This window comes from Leptosomus discolor, chromosome 1, assembly GCF_034619465.1.
Source record: "Leptosomus discolor isolate bLepDis1 chromosome 1, bLepDis1.hap2, whole genome shotgun sequence".
Taxonomy (NCBI): Eukaryota; Metazoa; Chordata; class Aves; order Leptosomiformes; family Leptosomidae; genus Leptosomus; species Leptosomus discolor.
Window position 1 is genome coordinate 98,778,199 of NC_141391.1, and position 19,949 is coordinate 98,798,147.

The 19,949-nt window shown below is 46.7% G+C and overlaps 2 protein-coding genes across 2 annotated transcripts in view; both read left to right on the forward strand.

The window, feature by feature from the left end:
- Positions 1 to 9,990, forward strand: part of C2CD2 (C2 calcium dependent domain containing 2) — a 43,051-nt gene extending 33,061 nt beyond the window's left edge. Inside the window, exon 14 of the mRNA XM_086477635.1 lies at positions 4,318 to 9,990. Coding sequence (XP_086333761.1) covers positions 4,318 to 4,544 — 227 coding nt within the window. The 3' untranslated portion in view covers positions 4,545 to 9,990. The remainder of the gene's footprint in view (positions 1 to 4,317) is intronic.
- Positions 9,991 to 11,842: 1,852 nt separating this feature from the next.
- The window catches only part of PRDM15 (PR/SET domain 15), a 45,843-nt gene continuing 37,736 nt past the window's right edge, over positions 11,843 to 19,949 (forward strand). The window contains exons 1-2 of the mRNA XM_086477648.1: positions 11,843 to 11,867; positions 18,163 to 18,208. Coding sequence (XP_086333774.1) covers positions 18,172 to 18,208 — 37 coding nt within the window. The 5' untranslated portion in view covers positions 11,843 to 11,867; positions 18,163 to 18,171. The remainder of the gene's footprint in view (positions 11,868 to 18,162; positions 18,209 to 19,949) is intronic.

Genomic DNA, 19,949 nt, shown 5'->3' on the forward strand with positions numbered 1-19,949 from the left:
CAGCTGTATTGCTCCACCAGATAGATCAGGATGGTACAGCAACAGTCCATTTGACATAGATGGTCAGGTGTTGGAAAGTTTTGGGTGTATTTGGGGTGGGGGTAAGGTTTTAGTTGTGAAGGGATTTGTCTCATTTGGAGCCTGGAAAAGTTTAGGAAGTTGAATGAGATTTTGCAAAACCTCTGGGCACTTCTTTAACATGTTATTCTAAAGCAAGCAAGTGGAAGTTTGAATGTGAGCTGTTGTCCATTTTTGTTCTTCTCTGTGCAGTATGTTGCAAAGAGATCAGGCTTCTAGAGATCCTGTCTACATGATGTAGTACAGGACTGCTAAAAAGCGCAAAGTATCTCTGATATTTGAGAGCGCTGTCTGATCTTGAAATAATATTTTAGAAAAACTGTTCTCAAATCCCTTTCTTTATACACAGGTCTCTTTGTGGAAGTCTTGAATCTCTGTTTTGTTACAGCTGAGTAGCATTTATGGAGTGAGACAGGAAAACATTCCAACCCTCCTGCCTTCAAATAGCTTTGAATAGTTCAAGGTTTCTGTTTTGTCAATTGCTTTCCCTTTAAAAAAAAAGGAAACAAAAAAAAGCAAAACAACAAAAAACCCCACAAACCCAAACACAACAGCAAAAGACCCAAACAAAACTCAAACAAAGCAAACAACCCCCCTTCTGCTTTAAAAAGCCTTGTGTATGTATTAATGTCTTAAAGGTAGCACTGTCTTTTTTTTTTTAACTCTTGCATATTTTTGGTTTTTTACCTTTCTGACTTCCTCTTTCTTACCCATTCCCTTTTATAAACTTAAGAGGACTACTATGCCAACCAGAATTAATTACCTACACAGTAAGTTATTTTTGGTTTTGGTTTGTTTTTTTTTTTTTTTAAGAAAATGTAGCTTTAAAACGGTACACTCCTTGTAAAAACTGAAGCAAAACATAGTTTGGCACCTGTTTTCTTCCTCCCCCATCCATTTCTTTCCTCCCTCCAAAATTACCTTCCCATGATCAGGTGTCTTAGCAGGCTAGTGTGCTGTAACAAATCATTCTTCTGGTGGTCGTGCTGTCCAGGCGGGTCACGCAGAATGGGCAGCAAAGAAATGCTTGGAGGGGTGCTCTGCATTCCTGATCTATCTCCATCATGCCCATTCCTGTAGTATCTGGTTACCAATCAAAAACTGCTCATGCAAACCACGTGTGACCCTGTAACTGGATATGCATGTGCAGAAAGCTTGTTTTAAAACCTGCTGCTTACAGTTTTCTAGATCTCTTTTTTAGCCTAACTTGTAAAACTGCCAGGACCTCAGCAGGTATTTACAAAACCACTTGGACAAAAACTGTTTTGGAAGTTGGGAAGGAATGGAAAGAAGCGATCTCTGTTTGTATCCCTGTAGATGTGGAAGGAAATCTTCCTTCATTAACAAAAATGAGATTCAGAGCTGATTCTATCCCCACGAGCATTTTCAGAACACCCTAAACTAGTGCAGAGGAGCCTATGAAGACCAGTCAGTCTGTACAGCACTCTTGACATGCTCTCTGCTTATATCTGGTGTTGGGGGCAGAGTTGGCATATGGATCCTGTTGAACTCGAGAAGTAAGCATGCAAACAGCACGAGCATCGCCAAGCTTGTCATTTGCCCTAGCCTGCCTTCTTAGCAGGGGTGCATGCCTCCAGAACAGCTGGAGCCACTGTCAGGCAGCACGTACCAAACTGGCTGGAGATTGATGGGTGGCAGCAGGGATGTGGCAAGCTTCCAGGTAGCAATGACCTCAGTACCTCCAAAAACACAGGGAGCTTTCGTGTCGGGGGACCACTGCTTGTGCTGAGCCTGTATTGCTTTCAGGGAAGCGCTGCCTGCATCTTTTTTTTTTTCAGCTGCAGCGTGTTGTCCCAGGCCACCAGCACAATTTTTGCAGCATTCTTGGTTCGGTTCTGTTTCCTAGTATGGGAAATCAGTCTGAATGGAGAGGACTACATAGCTGCTTACAGATAAACCCTTCTGTCCTACTCCTTCTGTTGGCACAGCTTCAGCTGCAGCTGCCAAGACTGCTCTGCAGAACAGCTGACTGCTGAAACAAAAGCCGCACAGCAGCAAGGCCTCATCAATCCCCCCCCAGCCTTTGCATATTAACAACTGTCAGTGTCATGGGGTTGAACACTGTTTCTTTTACACTGTTGACAACAGCTTGAAGTGGTACTGCCTTGCCAAAAAGATCAATCAGAGGGTGATGGGAGAGCAGTCAAGATTCAAATCCATGACTCCCATCGCGCCCTGTGAGAAGAGTCTCCGCAGCAGCAAGACAAAACATGCAAGAATATCCTCCCAGGTGCTGAGTGCTTAGTCCTTAAAATACAAAGTAATAAACCCAAGCACATGTTTGTAACTGCTTTGGTCTGAATAAAGGAGCATCTGCCCGTGTGCAGCAGAGCTGCCATGACATACCTATTCTGCAGCTGTTGCTGTCCAAAATGACACACGGCCTGTGTCAAGTCCTTGGGGGACAAATATGTAATTCTAGCCATTGCACAGTATCGCATGAAACAATTGGTCTGTGTGTTGCTTTCTGTACCCATTTGCAATGGGAGGAAAAGCAGAATCAAGACCGTGCTGTGACAGGAATTAGTAGCTGAACTGAGAAGGAACGGGGAAACCTGATAGCGGTGCAGGAACGAGGTGTGGAAGCTTTGCCAGGGAGATGACTGTCCTCGTGTACTAGGCTGACTGCCAGAAGGCTCCCGTGTCGGCTTGCTACCTGGGTCCTCCTTCGTTCAAATTGGCTTGTGCCACTTGGACAACAACACTCCCCAATTCTGCACAAAGCTGTTGCTGTTTTAACATGGGACTGATGTACTGACACCAGGCTGCCTTATACATCAGGCACACGTGTGCACGTGGAAAGGGCAGGTGGAATTTGGCAGAATGGTAGCTGCAAAAACAACCCGAGCTTGCAAAGAGCGTGCTGGTGGCTGGTGTTGGCAACATGAGTCCTGCATCCCTGATGAGATGTCAGCTGCAATTGCCTTGGCTGCGTAATAGGTTTGACGTGGGATCAAGGGAAAGAATACAACAAAATAAAGCAGCTTAATTTACCACAGAAGGGATTTGAGCAAATTTCTGAACCTGTTGGAAGCAGATGTAATATTATTTTTAATCTGCTTGAAGTGAATTGCTATTCCGAACAGGATTTTAAAATAGCAAATGCTTCGTGATTGTTACTGTAGGTGGTGCTACCGAATTCGTATAGAATTCATGCTCTCTGGCTTGTGTGAGCCTAGTGCATGCAGGTTGACTGCCAGGTAATGTTCGCCAGCACCAACAGTGTCCTTCACCTCAAATTAAAATGCCACCTCCATGTTGTGCATCATGGGCTAGTCTTGTCTTTTCAGCTCATTTGATCTCTGAAAGAACAAAGAGTAACCTTACTTCCTCTGTGTCATGCTTTTTGTAAAATACTCTGTACTTTCATTGTATTGGAAAGATTGGATATGCCTGTTTGACATGTGAGAACCCAGTGTACAACCCACACCGAACGCTCTGCATGTGTGTGTTTGACCATTACCTTAGCTTTCAGAAGAGCATTTGGAACTAATAAAGTGTGAGGAAGGAGACTTCCACAAGATGTGCAGATTGACTTTGGAACCTAAAATCAGAGGATTAATATTTGAGTGCTCACAGGCATGTTTCACAGTAGCTTTCCTTCCTTTTCAACAGCATCATTTCTGGAAGAACTGAAGGAAAAACCCTTTTTTCTTTAGTGCTCCTCCAGCAATATATGTGAGCTCTTCTCCCCTGAACATTTCTGCTAACTGTACAAGTGTGTGTATATGCATATATCTAGAACTGCCACAGTCTGACAAGATTCAGTTTGCATGATACTTGCATGGAATGAGGAGAAGCGGAGAAATACATACTTCCACGGAGTCTGAATTTCTCAGTTGGTGTTCAGTTGGGAGAGAGCTGGATCAACAACAGGGCAAGGAGGATTCAGTAGCGCATAGTGTATGTATGTGTGCCTCTGGCTAAACGCACAACGATTGCTCGTGTTTGCCAGTATCTGAAATCACGTGTTCCAAGGTGGAACTTGCACTATTATGGCCCCTAGGTTACAAACCGTCAGTATTCTTTGCTTTAGATTCGCCATGCTCTTAGCTTTCTGACATTGTTTGAATAGTTACCAGGGTGATGCTTAAACTGGAAATGTTAAGACCAAGGCTTTTTTTAGTCATGCTGCAGTTACAGTTAAAGCTGAGCTCCAAGAGGAAAGCAGCCTGTTCTGTCTAAAGTGTCCTGCGCCTCTGCTCTTTGCTTCCACAGGTGGGATTTTGAAAAAAAGCGCAAAGCTCTTTTTCCGCCGGCGACATCATCAGAAGGATCCGGGAATGAGTCAATCGCACAACGATCTTGTCTACCTGCAGCAGCCGCTGTCAGAGGAAGCACGCAAGAAGGGAGGCACGCTTTCACGTATTCTGAACAGAAAGCTCCTTTCCAAAAACAAAAGCAAGAACAAACTGAATGGTGCTTCGGCAGAACCGTACATATAAGACTGAACACGCTCTGATCGGATACTTGCACCTCAGTTGACCATTTGTTTACAGAGCAGTACTAGAGAATACGAATATGGCTGATGACTTGCATAAAAGGATGTTCACTCATACAGTGGTCCAGGAATAAACAGAAAGCTTGTCTTTTTTGTTTTTTTTTTTTCCAGAATGCTTTTTCTCTGATTATAAAGTTGCTCCTCCAAACACAAGCAGCACTAATTGTATCATGACAGCTTCTGGAGGACCATGTGGTTTATTGTAGAAGATGAGGAAGGATGAGGAATGGTGCAGGTGGGGAGGACCTGCGTGTAAGCACCTAGTTTACGTTGACGGGGAGCTAAGAACTGAAACATCATACCTGCTGTATGACTGAACCACTATAAAGAGAGCAGATACCACTGTGCTTCCTTACTGCAGCCTGGAATAGTAGCAACGCAAGTCTCAACTTGTTTTTCTAGTCAGGCTTAAAGGGAAAAAAAGAGACCCAGATCCAGTTTGTATTGCAATTTGGAAACGGGTAAGTTTTCAGAAGCAGAACTAAAATGCTGATTAAGATAGCCTACTGTAATAACTGTAGCCTGCTGTAATAACTGCTCAGTCCATGTAGGTGGAGAGATGCCTTTGATATTAGCCATAAATCAATAAATTATGCAAATACTTATACTAGCATATTGTTTAATGTTCTGTGCATACGTTATGCTTAAAAAACAGAACTTTTTTTCAAGTCTACTTGAGTCTACTCGCAAACAAAACATGTACAAATTCTTCTGTGTAGCTTTTCTTCCCTATGTGAGAAGCTGCATTGCTAATGCAAAAACCTGTCTTAGGGGCTCTAATTCCTTCTCCGAAGTACTTGTTAGACAAGTATGTAAACCGTCATGTCAAATGCAAAGCTAGAAGCAATAAGTGATGAGTAGAGCATATTTAACCCTATAATGCTTTTCACTAGACAGCTTGTTTTACTTGCCAAACACTTACTGAGAGCTTAGAAAACACCGTTGTGAAGAGAGCTTTTCAAAAAATAGTAGTAACAATTCCCTTAGTCGTCTTTCAGTTTGTAGATCAACCAGTGTTGTCGCGTGGTGAGTGGTTGGTTGGTTGGGTTTGTTAACTTTTTTCCTCATTAAATAGTGCAGCTGGCTTCTTTAAATTAAAAGTAAAAACTGATGAAAGTAAAGGCATAGTTCTTGTTTTGACTATTAGGTAAAATGTCAGGCAGGATTTCACAGGTACCATCTTTCGTGCATACCTGTGCTTTTCAATCATCTGCATTCCTACTGAGGGCAAAGGACCAAACCTGTTCTCTTTAGCCAAGAAGAACATCCATTCCATTTAAATTACTGACATGAATGGATGATAGATTTGTGCCTGCTTTGCCAACAGTGATTTCCCACCTGCCACCTTTCATCCCCTTAAGACATCAACACTTTGGCAGATATTTGAGCTTTCAACTGAAGCCATTCTTCAAAAACAGAAAGTCACTGAAGAACAGAAACACATTTCAAAGCTTCTAATGGACTTTAGATTCCTTGGTAAATACGTTTACAAAAAATATAAAAGTAGAGGGGGTTTGGGTTTTTTTTTACCAAGAAAATATTAGAATAAATGAACTGTCAACATCTTTTAGCTGAGCCTACTGTTTAAAAATGCTGATTATGTGTAACCTCCTGAAATCACTGTGGTAGTACAGCAGTCCAGACTATCAAATAGTTGTACGTTTAAGCATGCTGCTTATTATGAAAACACTTGAAGGCGTTTTAATATTCTGTATTTGAAAATTGATTACAAGTGGGCCTTCTGGAGCTGTATCATGCTTAGAAATCCCAGTTTAGTAATACAGGTTTGTCCAGCTTGAATGTGCTTGAACGCTTTTGTTTATCGTTAATTTAATATGAAGTAGAAGATAGGTTTCTTCATTTGTTCTACAGTAGTTCATGGTATGAGCATTAAAAAACTTGGTGTTATGTTCTCTCAACATACACTTTTTCCCTTGACTTTACTAGGAGCTCTTTGCATGACAGGGCAGGGTGGAAGGCCAAATCCCCGCCATGTTTTAAATGCTCAGGTCTTGTTTTCTGAAGGAGAAAACTACAACAGGTCACTGAGTTCAAGAAATCAAAGTGCGACGTGGCTCCTTGGGTAGCACCCCCTTACACTAAAAGCGAAGAGCTGTGGAATTGGGAATGTAAAGGGAACAGGTAACACTACTTGAAGTCTGCTTAAATTACTGAGCTGGGATTTTAATTTACAGAAGCTTTATCATGTACTGTAGAATGGGGTGGAAATGACACTAAATAACCTGCAGAATACAAGAGTAGGTTTGCTCGTAGCTTAGCTTACCCCGAAGAACAGATACATATTGCAGAAGTGGGTTTGTTTGGTTCTTCTTTTTTAAGGTCTTGGTGATTGCCTAAGCACGTGTCTTGATGGTGGGAACCAAGAACATTCTATGCTGCAAACTGTGTGAACGTTTGGGCTCACATAGATTGAGAGGGAATGAACTCTTGAGGAAGCAAGGCGTTGGGGGTAAAAAGGGGGTCTTGTTTTTTAATTGCCTTTACTCCTCAGGAAAATAACATCGTTTGGTTTGGTTTGACCTCTAGATCTGGCTGGTGCGTTCCTCACCTCTTCCTACTCCTCTACAAATAATTAATGTGCTGTTGCAAAAACAAGCTAAGGTACTAAACACAAAGGGACAACTGAGTTGCTCAGTCGTGACAACCCCAAAGGCCCGCAGTATTGAATCCCATTCCCTCCCTTCCGAGGTGATAAGGTTGTGATTTAAGATCAGGAGATCAGAGTATGTACTTTTTTCATGTCCTGGTGTTTAGGTCAGCGTGAGTTGGGTCCTGACGACCAGCGGGAGCTATGCTACAGGTTTGGGTCAGAAGGACTGGATTTGTAAACTGGCGTAACTAACGCCGCAACGTGTCCTGTCAGGTGCTGAGTGTGTCCTGGGCAGTTTTGTGAAGGATGCCAGAGGGAATCATTTTGCTCCTATGTTTTGCAATCTTCATAATTTTAATAACTAAAATTTTGAACAGTAGAACAAATCTTTGCATGATATTGCACTGAAAACCTACTGTTTTCTGCCCTCCAATTTAATTACTTCAGAACAAAAGCGTGGAAATAACCTGTGAAATCTTTCTTTTTGCCCCTTTTCTTAGACTTCAGTGTTTCTGGATGTTCTGTACAGCAAAGAAGGCATGGTATTTATTTTATGAGGACTAAGAGGTGAAGGCTTGCCTTTCCTTTCTAAAGAATTTTTCTGCCCATAATCGAACCTTCTTCATCTGTGTTTGTGGTTTGGTTTGCTTTATGGCATTTTAGCTTTTCGTTTGCCTTGATGGAGACAACCTGCATCTTTACCTCACCAGGAGAGTAGCCTTGGCTTTAGTATGAATTTTGACCAAGCAGTACAAGAATTAAATTTCTCTTTGTAGATTAAAGCAATAAAACTACCTAATATCTCAAGTGTGAATACAAGCTAGGTAGCTCTCTTAAAGTGACTGAGATCACTTTAAAAGTCACTTTAAAGAGGAGGGGGTCCTTTATCCCTCTATCACTGGTATTTCATATCGAGTTCACCCCAGGAAGAGATGACTCTTATTATGACAGGTCATAAACTGTGCAGGCGTAAATACTGGGCTTTATTCTTATGTTAGATTTTCTTTTTTCCCTTACTCGCTCTTTGGGAGAGAGGTTGGGGCACCAGGGTGTACAGACCTGTAGTTACTGTCTTGCTCTGGAGAGGACTTAGCTTACAGTCCTGCTTTTTTCGAGGCATTCTATTGCCTGACAACAATACCAGTTTTGAGGATTAGTGAAATTATACAGCATTTCCTGGTACAGCATCTCCTCACTGGTTCTAGGTGGTTTTCAAGTGAAAGCTTTCTGCTGTGTCTTTCCTGTAATGTTTTGGTGTTCTTGATACGCAGAGTATCATAGGAAAAAGCAAAGTTGACTACATAAAATGCTACCAAGTGTGCATGGGGAAGCAAAATAAGAATCTTGCTCTTGTTTTAACATCTTCTTCAGCTCTGGTAGCTCAAGGTGTTACAAGGAGCAAGAGCTCTATACAAGGTGGGAGCTGCACGGCTTTTTCATTTTAGTTTATTGCTGTTCTTGAATTGTACAGCTGAAGTTTGGGATAAGGGCTTATCCTGGTGCAGAGTTAAGTACACCGTAGCTCCGGGCTAAGACATTCCCAGTGTGAGTGGGAACAGCTGACCTCATGGTTTGACCTCCACAGCACCTAAGTGGATTTATTCATGTGTTTAAAGTCAGCATCTGCTTCTCTACATTGCTAAGCCACAGCCTTGGTGACAAACAACTCAAGATTAACTGTATAACAAGGGTGATTAAGTTAAGGGTGAATAATATAATTTCACTCAGGATATCCAAACTGCTACTGAGCAAGGTGCTGGCATGGTGTGAAAATAGCTGGGAAGGATGCATTTGAGGTCTTTCCAATACTGCAACTGTATTTCCCTGTAATGTATTATGCTCTGATATGCCAGGTGGGGTAAAACATTTTTTTCTAGCATTCAACTGTGATAGTCACTTCTTCTGTGGTGTTTTTTTTTTCTTTTTTTTTTCTGTGTGTACACAAAATTAAGTTGGTGCAATTAAGAAGTCTATGATGTACAGATTTACTATATCACTAAAAAGCCTGAGAAGAGGATTTTTTAAAGAAATAACTACTGCTGTACATACAATAAAAGCCAATTGTCTCTGTGTAGTGTGCTGTTCTATACATACCTAGTCAGCCAAACGTTAACAGATGGTTTTCTATTCTCCTTCACTAATTTGACCTTTTGCTTAACAGAGTCCATTTACCTGTTTATTCGGGAGCAGAGTTCTCTGCCTAGGCCGTGCTGACACTGTGGGTTGTTTCTGATAAGCCCGGCCGTATCTGGTAGTGCCTTCTTGTTCCTTGGGAAACTGCCTGAAACATGGACTGGGTGGGAATCTAATGGAAGAAGGAATTATGGAACTCATTGTGGTTATTCAATATTTTTTCTCTCAGTTATGTAGTATTATCCTGAAACCATGTGTAGTTTTGGGGACAAAGGGGGAAGAGTGATCTCATATAGAAGACACAAGTACTTAAATAAGCACAGCCTGGGAATAAGGTTCTCTTGCGATCATTTTACTGGAAAAGTGATGTTCTAAATTAATGCTGCCACATTCCCTACCAGATGGGGGGGGGAGAAAAAATCTAAACGCCATCAAAAATAGGCATTCACATGAAAATAGCCACAACAGTTTTTTTATTTCCCCTCCCAAAGTGACTGCTGTACCTTCTTTTGCAAGGAAATTGTACGTTACCTTACTGTGAGTTACTGCCCACATTTCTATGTCTGTTTATTTCATATTCTTGAAGTGCTTAGCTGAAATTTTCTAATAGTACCCCAATAAACCTTCTTACTTCTTCCTGCTTTAATCTTGGGTGAGGTTTTTGACTTGTGTGATGCCATTCGTTTACACTAGCAAAGGTGAAAAGACCGATCAGAGCCAGAGCAGGAATGGATGTAGCACTAAGTCTGGCACCATACACTTTCCCCCAGTTCATCATTCTTAAACAGTGAATGGAAGGGATCTACATTTTTTTTATCTCTCTACCCCAGAAAGCCTGGTGCAAGATGCAGGTTCACAGTCTGATGTTAACTCTGTAGAAGGATGGGAATACTGACCAAAAAAAAAAAACAAAATACCATTTTGGAGCTGCAGGATCCAGACGCACATGCATTGTAAATCCAGGCTGTTTCAGCTAGGAAACATACAGATAACTATTCTGAACAGAGTGAGTGCACTGCAAGTCGGATAACCACCCTTGTGCACTGGATGCTGGAGAAACCTAGGCAGGGGCCCAAAGACAGCATTGTGGATGTCAGTATGCACTGAGCTGTATAGGGAAAATAAGTAAAAATAGACTATACAAAACTAAAGGCCAGTTGGCTTCAGTGTTTGAAAAAGCGAATGATCTCTACCTGCAGTTAGCCCCTTACTACTCGTGTGCCCATTGAAAACTTACGGTGAGTAATTTTTAAAGACTAAAGGGTTTCCCCTCCTTAAATTAACACTGTTTTGCCAAGAAGCAGCATTTTCAAAGTTCGAATGCTGCATTGTTGCAGTTTACTCAAGCACTTAACAAGAAGAAAGTCACAATATTCTCTACACATCCCTCTTGAAACTGGGTACTCCTGCAGAAGGGGACGTGGGATGGGTAAGGTGAGAAGTGAGAAAGGGCCTGGCCTTAGCCAACTGTTAAAAGACGTAGCTGTGAGAGGAGCACGTCCCCTGGAGAGCACAGAGCTGGCTCCTGCTTTCCATCGTCGCTAAATCTTCAGGAGTTCTCTTACTGTAAGACTGGCCAGTCACACCGCAGCAACAGGGCCACCGGATGAGGCTTGGTGGGGGACTCCATTGTAGGCAACACTTCTTACCAGAGGAAGAAGTTGGGGCATCTTGCTTGAATACGAAAAGCATTAAGTACTTCTTGGCCCCGGCCTCTGCCTCTGAAAGGATTCTTGGCTGCACAGCGCACCTTTCAGTGGGAGAGGGGTGAGCATCACAGTAAACCAAACTCGGGGTTTAAACCCCCTTGGGGCTGAGGGCACCAGGTCTAAGTGGTAGCCTATTATCCAAAAAACCAGGCACCACTGTTTGTTCCTGGATGGCGTGTGTGGCCGCGCTCTTTGCTATCGAGCACAGCAGGGCCGGGCCCCGATAGCGTCCCGGTGCTGCAGGGCCAAGGAGAACTCGTTAGCCTCCATGAGGCTGGGGTACGGAGGGGACAGGCGCTGAGGCTCTTGTTCGGAGCTGAACCGAGGAAAAACCGCAGGGCCGACAGCCTGCTGTGTGGGCCCGTAACGCCTTGTGACAGGCTGCTTTGGGGGCTGACGCCGCCCGGGAGGAGAAGGGAAAAGGCCAGGTTGTGCAACCTGGGTGCTAAGCCGAGTTCAATGGAAGCCGCTCCCCTCCTCCAGCCCAGCCTAAGGCCGGAGCGCCGAGCCGGCGGTACGGGGGAGCCGGCCAGGAGGACCCCCGCCACACAGCGTTGGAGACGCCTGCCCTGAGAGTGGCGAGCCATGGCGATGAGGGCGCCGGTAGGGGGACGGCGCCGCCGCCGCCCCCCGCCCCTTCCCCGGCCGTCGCCGCCCTCCGGCTAACGGCGGCGGGGCCCAGCCGGCACGGCCGGACTACACTTCCCGCCGTGCTTTGCGGCCGGCCGCGCCGGCTTCCGGTGGCGCGTGGTTTCCGGAGCGGATCGGAACCCGGAGTCCGGATCCGATCCGGGTCTGGCCATTCCCCAAGCAGGTAACGCCGGTTCCCCGCGCTCCCGCCCGCCGCCGCCACCCACCCACCCCTCCCACCTCCCCCGGTCCACGCGCGGGACCTTCCGCGCGGGACCCCCGCCCCGCTCCCGGCCCGCGCGGCCCGGCCTGCCGCGCCTCCTCGCGCCGCCCCCGCCGCTCCCCGAGACGCGCGGGGCCGAGGCGGGGGCGGCGGCGGCGAGGGCTCCCGGTGCGGCGGCCCCGCCGCCGCCTCCTCCTCCTCCTCCGCCGCCGCCGCCTCCTCCATGCCGCCTGTTCTTTGTTACAGCGGCCGCGCCGCGGCGCGCGGAGGGAGGGCAGTAGGGAGGGGGGCGAGGCGGGTCCGAGGCAAAACCCGGCGGAGCCGCTCCCGGATCCCGGGCCGGGCCCCGCCGCCCGCCGGGCTCCTGGTGGCTGCGGCCCGGTCCCGCCGCTCAACGCCGGCCGTGCCCGCGGCGGGGCGCGGTGCCGCGCCGAGGCCTCACCCGCTCCTCCCCGCACACACCTCACACACACCCCGCGGCGTCGGGAGGCTCCGGCCCCGCCGCCTGTGTGCGCCTCGCCGGGCGCCGGCCCCGCCGGGGCGGTGTGTCAGGCGGGCTGGGACAGCCCCCGCGGAGGCGCCGCGAGGGGCGCGGGCGGCGGCGGCGGCTGGGGGGGGGAGACGAGGCGCTGGGGCTGTGTGACAGCGGGGGGGGCGGGGGGTGGTGGTGTCCCCACAGACGGGACTCGGCCGGTGGAGCCGTTGAGCTGGGGAGGGAAAGGGCCCCGCTGGGGCTGGGGCCGGTGCCGGCAACCGAGGCGAGGGGCTGCGGGAGCGAGGAGCGCCTCGGCGGGGCAGGGCTTCGCCTGAGGGCGGGGGCCGAGGAGGGCGCCGCTTTCAGGTGTGAGGGCGGGATCCAAAGGGAGGAGGAGGAAGGGAGGAGGAGGCAGGGGTAGTAACCGAGTGTGGGAACCGGCCGCCCTTGCCCTGCCCTGGGTCTGTAGGTGCGTGCTTTCTGGAAGAAGGTGCGGTGCGTTCATTGCAAGGCAGAAGGAACAAAGCCCCGGTCTGTAGTGCTTCGTGCGTGCAGATTTTCTGCAGCACGCTCGTTTTCTGCTCACATTCATTAAACTTTGCGTGTACTTTATTCACCCTAGGCAGAGTGAACGTGATCACGGGAAATGTTGGAAAGGGCCGGTGGCCTAAACTCAATACCTGCTCTGTTACTCTGTGCTCCCCCTGTGCTCTCCCTGACTGATATGGAAATTGTCAGCCTCCACCTTCTCAACAATAACTGATAGAATGGTCGTAATTTTTTAGAAATACAAGGGCTCTCAGTAGTTTACCAGATATTCTACCAGATGGTTTCCAATTCCTTTGAGTGGTAGCGTGAACAAATTAGAGCACATGGTGAAGAAGACAAAGTGTATTTTCAAGTGCGCTCTAATTGCACACATGTATTTGCAGTACCCATTCTCTTGTGTTTTCCAGTTACTTATTCACGCTAGCAGAAGCACATGCTAGAACTTTAATGGAAAACTGAAGAAAGAGAAATTTTGATTCTACTTTGCTGGTCATTAAATTCAAATTTTTAGGGATTGGGTTAATTTTTTAGTTCTTCTTACCCCTTTTTTAAAATCCGCTTGCAACATCAAAATTACCATTGAAACCTCATTTCTGCCTTCAGCAGTTCATAAGGAGAAAGTACGCTTTTACACAAGGCCTTGTATTTTTGGATAGCTTGTGGCTCAAGTGGTTCCCTGACACTAACACAGCACATCACGCTCCACAAGCAGATACCCTGCAGCCCCTCTGTCTTCATTTGGGTTCCCTCAAGTTTCAAAAGTGTCCAGAGGCCTGTGTTGCAGGTGGGGTTTGTGTGCTTGGCTGAGTGCTCTATACCCGGGCACAGAGTCACTCAGTTAATTATACAAGCAGAAAAATACGGTTTTCTGCTCTTTTACTGCTGCCAGAATTAGGCCTTGTACCTGTGGTCTGATTTCCTCTGTGTAGCTTTTAATCTGATTATTTACTGGTTAATGATTGCTCTCTGTTTTATATAAAAATATGTGGAATTCCCAGAAGCTTTGATTATCTCTAAAAGACAAGAACATACTTACATGCAGTAGGATGAGTGACTCAATGGAATATTTTCTGATACAAATGTTTGAAAAGGAAAAAAAATAATCAGACATAGCCCAGAGGAACAGTAGATGAGGGTAAAAAAACTCTGTAGTCTGTCTTCAGTGCCATCATGTGAGCCAGCGTGGTGCTTCGTGACTCTGTTTACTAGCTGGAGCGGGTGGCATGATGTGATTTATTTCAAAAACTCTTGGGGAATAGAAGTGAGATTTGTGAGGAGTTTAGAATACTATGGGTGAAAAGTGGTACATGTCTGCAAACCAGAATTGTTAAAGCATTTTGAGGCAGTTCTTCCTTTCTACACTTCCATAAAGTAGGAAGGGGAAAAAAAAGACCATGCAGAAATTTGTTATAAGGTGCAGATACTAATGCAAGCTAGCCCTCTTTTTGCACCTCTGTGTTGAGGTGTGAGTTGTGCAAAGCACTTGGCACTGTTCAGCATGACATCCTTGTCGCTAAATTGGAGAGACATGGATTTGACAGATGGACCACTTGGGGGATCAGGAATTGGCTGGATGGCCACTCTCAAAGCCAGTTGTGGTCAACGGCTTGATGTCCAAGTGGAGATCAGGGATGAATGGCGTTCCTCAAGGGTCGGTATTGGGACCAGAGCTGTTTAACATCTGTGTCAGCAAGATGGACAGTGGGATTGAGTGCAACCTCAGCAAGTTTGCCAGCGACACCAGGCTGAGTGTTCCAGTCAACACACCTGAGGGACAGGAGGCCATCCAGAGGGACCTGGACAGGCTGGAGAAATGGGCGCATGTGAAGTTCGATGAGGCCAAGTGCAAGGTCCTGCACCTGGGTTGGGGAAATCCCATGCACAAATACAGGCTGGGGGACGAGCGGATTGAGAGGAGTCCTGGGGAGAAGGACTTGGGTGTGCTGGTGGATGAAAAGCTGGACATGAGCCAGCAACGTGTGCTCGCAGCCCAGAAAGCAAATCGCTTCTGGGCTGCTTCAAGAGAAGCGTGGCCAGCAGGTGGAGAGGGGGGTTCCTCCCTCTCTAGTCTGTGCTGCTGAGACCCCACCTGGAGTACTGTGACCAGCTCTGGGGCCTGCGGTATAAGAAGGGCTTGGACCTGTTGGAGTAAGTCCAGAGGAGGACCACGAAGATGACCAGGGGGCTGGAGCACCTCCCCTGTGAGGACAGAGTTGGGGCTGTTCAGCCTGGAGAAGGGAAGGCTCTTGGGAGACCTTATAGCGGCCTTCCAGTGCTTAAAGGGGGCCTGCAGGGAAGGTGGGGAGGGACTCTTGGTCAGGGAGTGTGGTGATAGGACAGCGGGGGAACAGTTTCAAACTGGAAGAGGGGAGATTTGGATTAGATATTGGGAAGAAATTCTTTCCTGTGAGGGTGGTGAGGCACTGGCACAGGTTGCCCAGAGAAGCTGTGGCTGCCCCCTCCCTGGCAGTGTTCAAGGCCAGGCTGGATGGGGCTTGGAGCAACCTGATGTAGTGGAAGGTGTCTCTGCCCATGGCAGGGGGGTTGGAACGAGATGGTCTTTACGGTCCCTCCCAACCCAAACTGTTCTGTGATTCTGTGAGTTTATTTGATACACAATACGTTGCCCATTCCTGTTTATTTCAGAGCATAGCAGGTCATTGTGCTGAGCATAGGAAAGATGGATGTCAAATCAGAAATTTTGTGATGTGGAAAATGGAAGTACTTACTGCAGAAGTGAAAATTGCACTAATGCAGATAATAACTGAGATACAGTGTCCTTATCAACTACATGAGATATGTTTGAGGGGCCTTTACACTTTCTCCCCATCACCTTGAACAACACTTATGCTACTGTGATTTCTCCGCCCCTTTGCTACTACTCTCATCTGACAGCCCCTAGAATGAGAATGACATTGCTGCTTCTGTAATGCTGCATGTCATCAGTCTGCTATTTGTGAAGAATGCGACATGGAAAAGTCCTAGAAGGCGAATGCCTTTGACAAGCAGGTCACGCAGCAGTGTTGCTGGTCTTGCTGTACTGTGTCCCCTGCGTATCTGAACCATTGACCAAGAAATGTATTTATTTTTTCATCCATATTTAGGATTAAAGTCTTGTCAGGACACAAACTATCTAAAAATAACTGGACATAACACCTCTTGAAGTAGTGCAGAGCATCCACAAAATACCGTGGTTAAAAAAACAAAACAGTTTTTTACGTCAACCTACAATGCGCTTTCTGTGGCTTGTTTTGTACCATTATGCTCTGGGTTTCCCTAAATACCTGTGGCATTGTTTACAGTGCTTTGAGAAAAAGAGCTTTTGGGAAGTTCCCTGAATTGCTGCTTGTGCTCAGCATTTGGGTGTTGTATACATGTTTGTTTAGTCCCCAAAGGCCATAGCCAAGAAAGGCCTAGCTCGTGTCACAGATGGGCAGTCCTGGCCCCTTACTAGGGCAGTGGGTGTTAGGAGGGATCGTTCTGTTGACATTAGGTGGAGTTGGGGAGGGCAGTGCTTAGGACGGGCATGAGGAAATGCCGGGATGTTCAGACTCAGTGACCAAAATCCTCCGTAGGCTGTTGCCCCGGTAACTGAGCAGCAGAATTGCTCCTGCCGAGACCGAGAGCCACAGCGACCAGGTGTCCCTGTGTGTTCTCATCAGTTGACATGCTGGCTTTCCACCCAGCGCACATCCGTGTGCCAATGGGCTGTCCTTTGCTAACTGGGAGTAGCCTACGGATTGGTGAAGGAACCCGTTTGCTGCTTCTGGTGGAGGCCTGAGGTGGAGCGGAGCACGGGTGCAGCTGGCAGCTGCGTATCGGGCGTTGCTCCCTGGCGTGCGTGGGTGCCGTCGTGGCGTTAGCAGCAGACTTGGCGCAAGTATAGAGTCCTTCCTGAAACAGTGCAAGGGGTTGTGTGGGACAGGGACTTCACTTGTGCTGAGAAGTCAGTAGAGTGTGCAGAAGTATCTGCTGCTCCGGGGTCCAGCCTGCGACGTATTTCCACAGCCCAGCCGGGCAGAGCCTGTGAAGCATCAGTGTTCAAGAGTAAGCTCATAACGGGGGGTCCTGCTGCTGCCCTGACCCTGCTGCTACCCTGAGTAACGGCCGTGCTTGTGCATATCTTTGGCTTGGCTTTTGTTGTGGTCGCAAATGCTTCACCTTTTTTTGGACAGGGCTCTGGTAGCTTCGTGCGTCTTTGGTCATGTTTCCTCTCCTCCTGTCCTCCTCCCTCTCATAGGTTCAGTCTCTTTCTCCTTCTGCTCTCTTTTTGACCAATGCACTTGCTGTTTCTGCAACCTCATTCTCTCTTAGACTTGGGTCATGATCTTTGTGTTGCTTTGCTTCTCAGTGGGGCACTGGGAAAATTGCGTCTTTGAACAGGGGAGCCTTTGCATGCTTAGAACAGGGGAAAACATCTTCTAGATCCTGCTTGTGTTGTGATCTTAGCTGTACATGATCAGACTATTTGCCAACTGTAATTTAGATTTCCAGACATTGTTGAGGAGCAATAGATTGTGTTTATGCAAATTTTTAATACATACTGCCAAGCTGATTTATAAAAGTGAATATAGATTATTCTTATTTTATGGGTGAAAGCGAATTGGTGAGTTACCATTTCATGGAAGGTCAGTGACAGAGATAGGATTTATTTTCCCAGGTTTTTTGATGCTTGTTACTACAGTATACCTTTGCCTTTGGAGCAAATCTGTGATTGTATCTGCAGTTTTTAGGTTCTTAAGGTTATTGTGTTTATTAGATAAGTAATACCTTCACAGGTAATTTTTTAAGCTACTGATCAATAAAATGTTGCGCTGAACCAGATCGTTGTTTCTGCAGTGGTTGTTGCTGGCCTGGATTAGTCCTTTGTCCCTACTTGTTCTGAGGCTCCACAGGAGCTTGTAGCAGGGGACACACAGGAATGGCTGGAAGTGGTCGAGAGGAGGGATGGGGAATGGCATGAGACAGCGTTTCCTCGGAGAGAAATGCCTGTGAACCTATGGATATTTAGGCTTCTTGATAGTGATTTCAGCAACACATGTCATACAGCAGTCACTGGGGGATTTTTAGCAACTTCAATTTTTTTAACTTTCCATTGATACTCCTGCAGAGACAGTAATGTGTTTGGGTATGCTCTGGGTCAGTCAGCACCATTACTCCATAAAGGGATATTTCAATAATATGGAAAGTAAAAGTCTTTCAGAACTAACTTCATCTTTTGTATTTTGGCAGGTTTAAAAAATGGCTGAAGATGGCAGTGATGAGATTATATTTGTTTGTAAGTATTAGAAAGGAAAATTACCTCGCTCTTGGAATGTGACTTGTCTACTTAGAATGTTTGAAATTAAAGACTGAAACAGACTAAGTTTTTATTGAGAAAAGTATTTATGTGAAGGAAGCTCAATGACCTTATGGAGGAGTAGAGAGAAGGTTGCTCATTTTAAGCACACATGTTCTCCTGGTTTTGTTGGCAAACACACAGAGACCTCTCAATGTCAGTTAGCAGAAACAGCTTTTTCATAGTTGAAGTGAGTGAGATTGAAAGCCTAACACTAGTCTAAGCGCTTCGTTTAGCCAGCTTTAGCAACCAGGAGTGTCTGTGGGGAACTCTGACCTCTAGCCTGAGTTGAAGATCTGCACCTCCACAGGAGGAGCATGCCGGCCCATTATTCTTTCTGGACAAGCCCAGTGTGAGATGCACCAACTGCCCTGACAAGTCTCACTCACAGCATTCGCTGTGTTTTCTTGTGCCCCTGTGGCTAGGCCTGTGCATCATGCAGCTCGGCTTTGTGGTCAGCCTTCTAGGTACCCCTGTGTGCCAGACTGGGCTCTGTGATACGGGATCTGGACTCGTGGGGTCATGGCGCGTGAAGAGGGGCTGCAGCACTGGTGTGCCCAGGGAGCGTGGTGGGCAGTGTCCCATTCTTGATGGAGCTTGGCTAGTCGGCTTGTTTCCCGGTGGCGTACTAGCCCTGCAGCCTCTGCTTTGTCACCAGCCTGGACGTGCAGGATCTGGTGTTACAGTGGAAAAAAAAAGTTAAGAGATGTAGAGTCTGCTCATCTACTTGTATGAGCAGAGAAGGCCCAGATATTGTGAATCCGTTGTGGGAAGGGCAGAATGGAGTGTATGTCTGTGATGCCCTGGATCCACAGTCTTTTAGCCCTGATGGCTCCACACCTGCATATTAACCTTATGGCAACTGTATTGGAAAGTTCCACTTTTCCCTGTGTTTCTCCTGTGGCTGTAGTCTCTTGAAAGTGTCACATATGGTGAGTGTAACAGCCTTGGGGAATGTCTCCTGTAAGGCATCCCTTAGATTTTGAGAGACATGCTACACAATGTCAGTATTGTATTCCCCTTGCTTTGATCATTCATCTGCAAAGGAGTGAGAGAAATGCGTAACTTATTTCTGCATGTAGTTTTGGACAGTGCTGTCTGCACCTTGTTGAACCTGTGCAGTGGCTATCTTTGCAGAAGTGAGGGGTGCTTAGGTGCAGTCGAAAGATAAGGGGAACGACCAACTGCTTTGTTTCCTGTGGCAGCAAAGCCTGCTTAAGAAGCGGTCGCTCCAGCTATTCCTTCCTGTCCCCGTTGGTTATGACAACCCTTTGTGGATGATAATCCAGTTCTTTTCAGCAGTCTGGTTTGCACATTCCTCTGTGGCTCCTCTACCCTTTCTGGTTTGGAAATTTGTATTTAGCCCCTATTATTTCAGTAATATTAAGTGCAGGGTGAGCTACAGGCACACCTAAGGGCAGTGGTGGTACGGTAAACAGCGCAGGACTGGGGAGGCCATTTGGCTGTAGGCTTTGTTTTGATGCTGGTCCAATGTGGATAGCACTTGCCTGCAGATCCTTTCCTCTGATACATCTATCTGGTGCTGCACAGCAAACTGGACTGGGAAATGCATTCAGCTGAAAAATAAACTGATGGGAAAAGCTGATTGTTTCATTCCCTGGTTCACCAGAAGGCAGTACAAACAGCTGTACAGGAGGCAGCGGCCAGGCTTGGAGGGGTT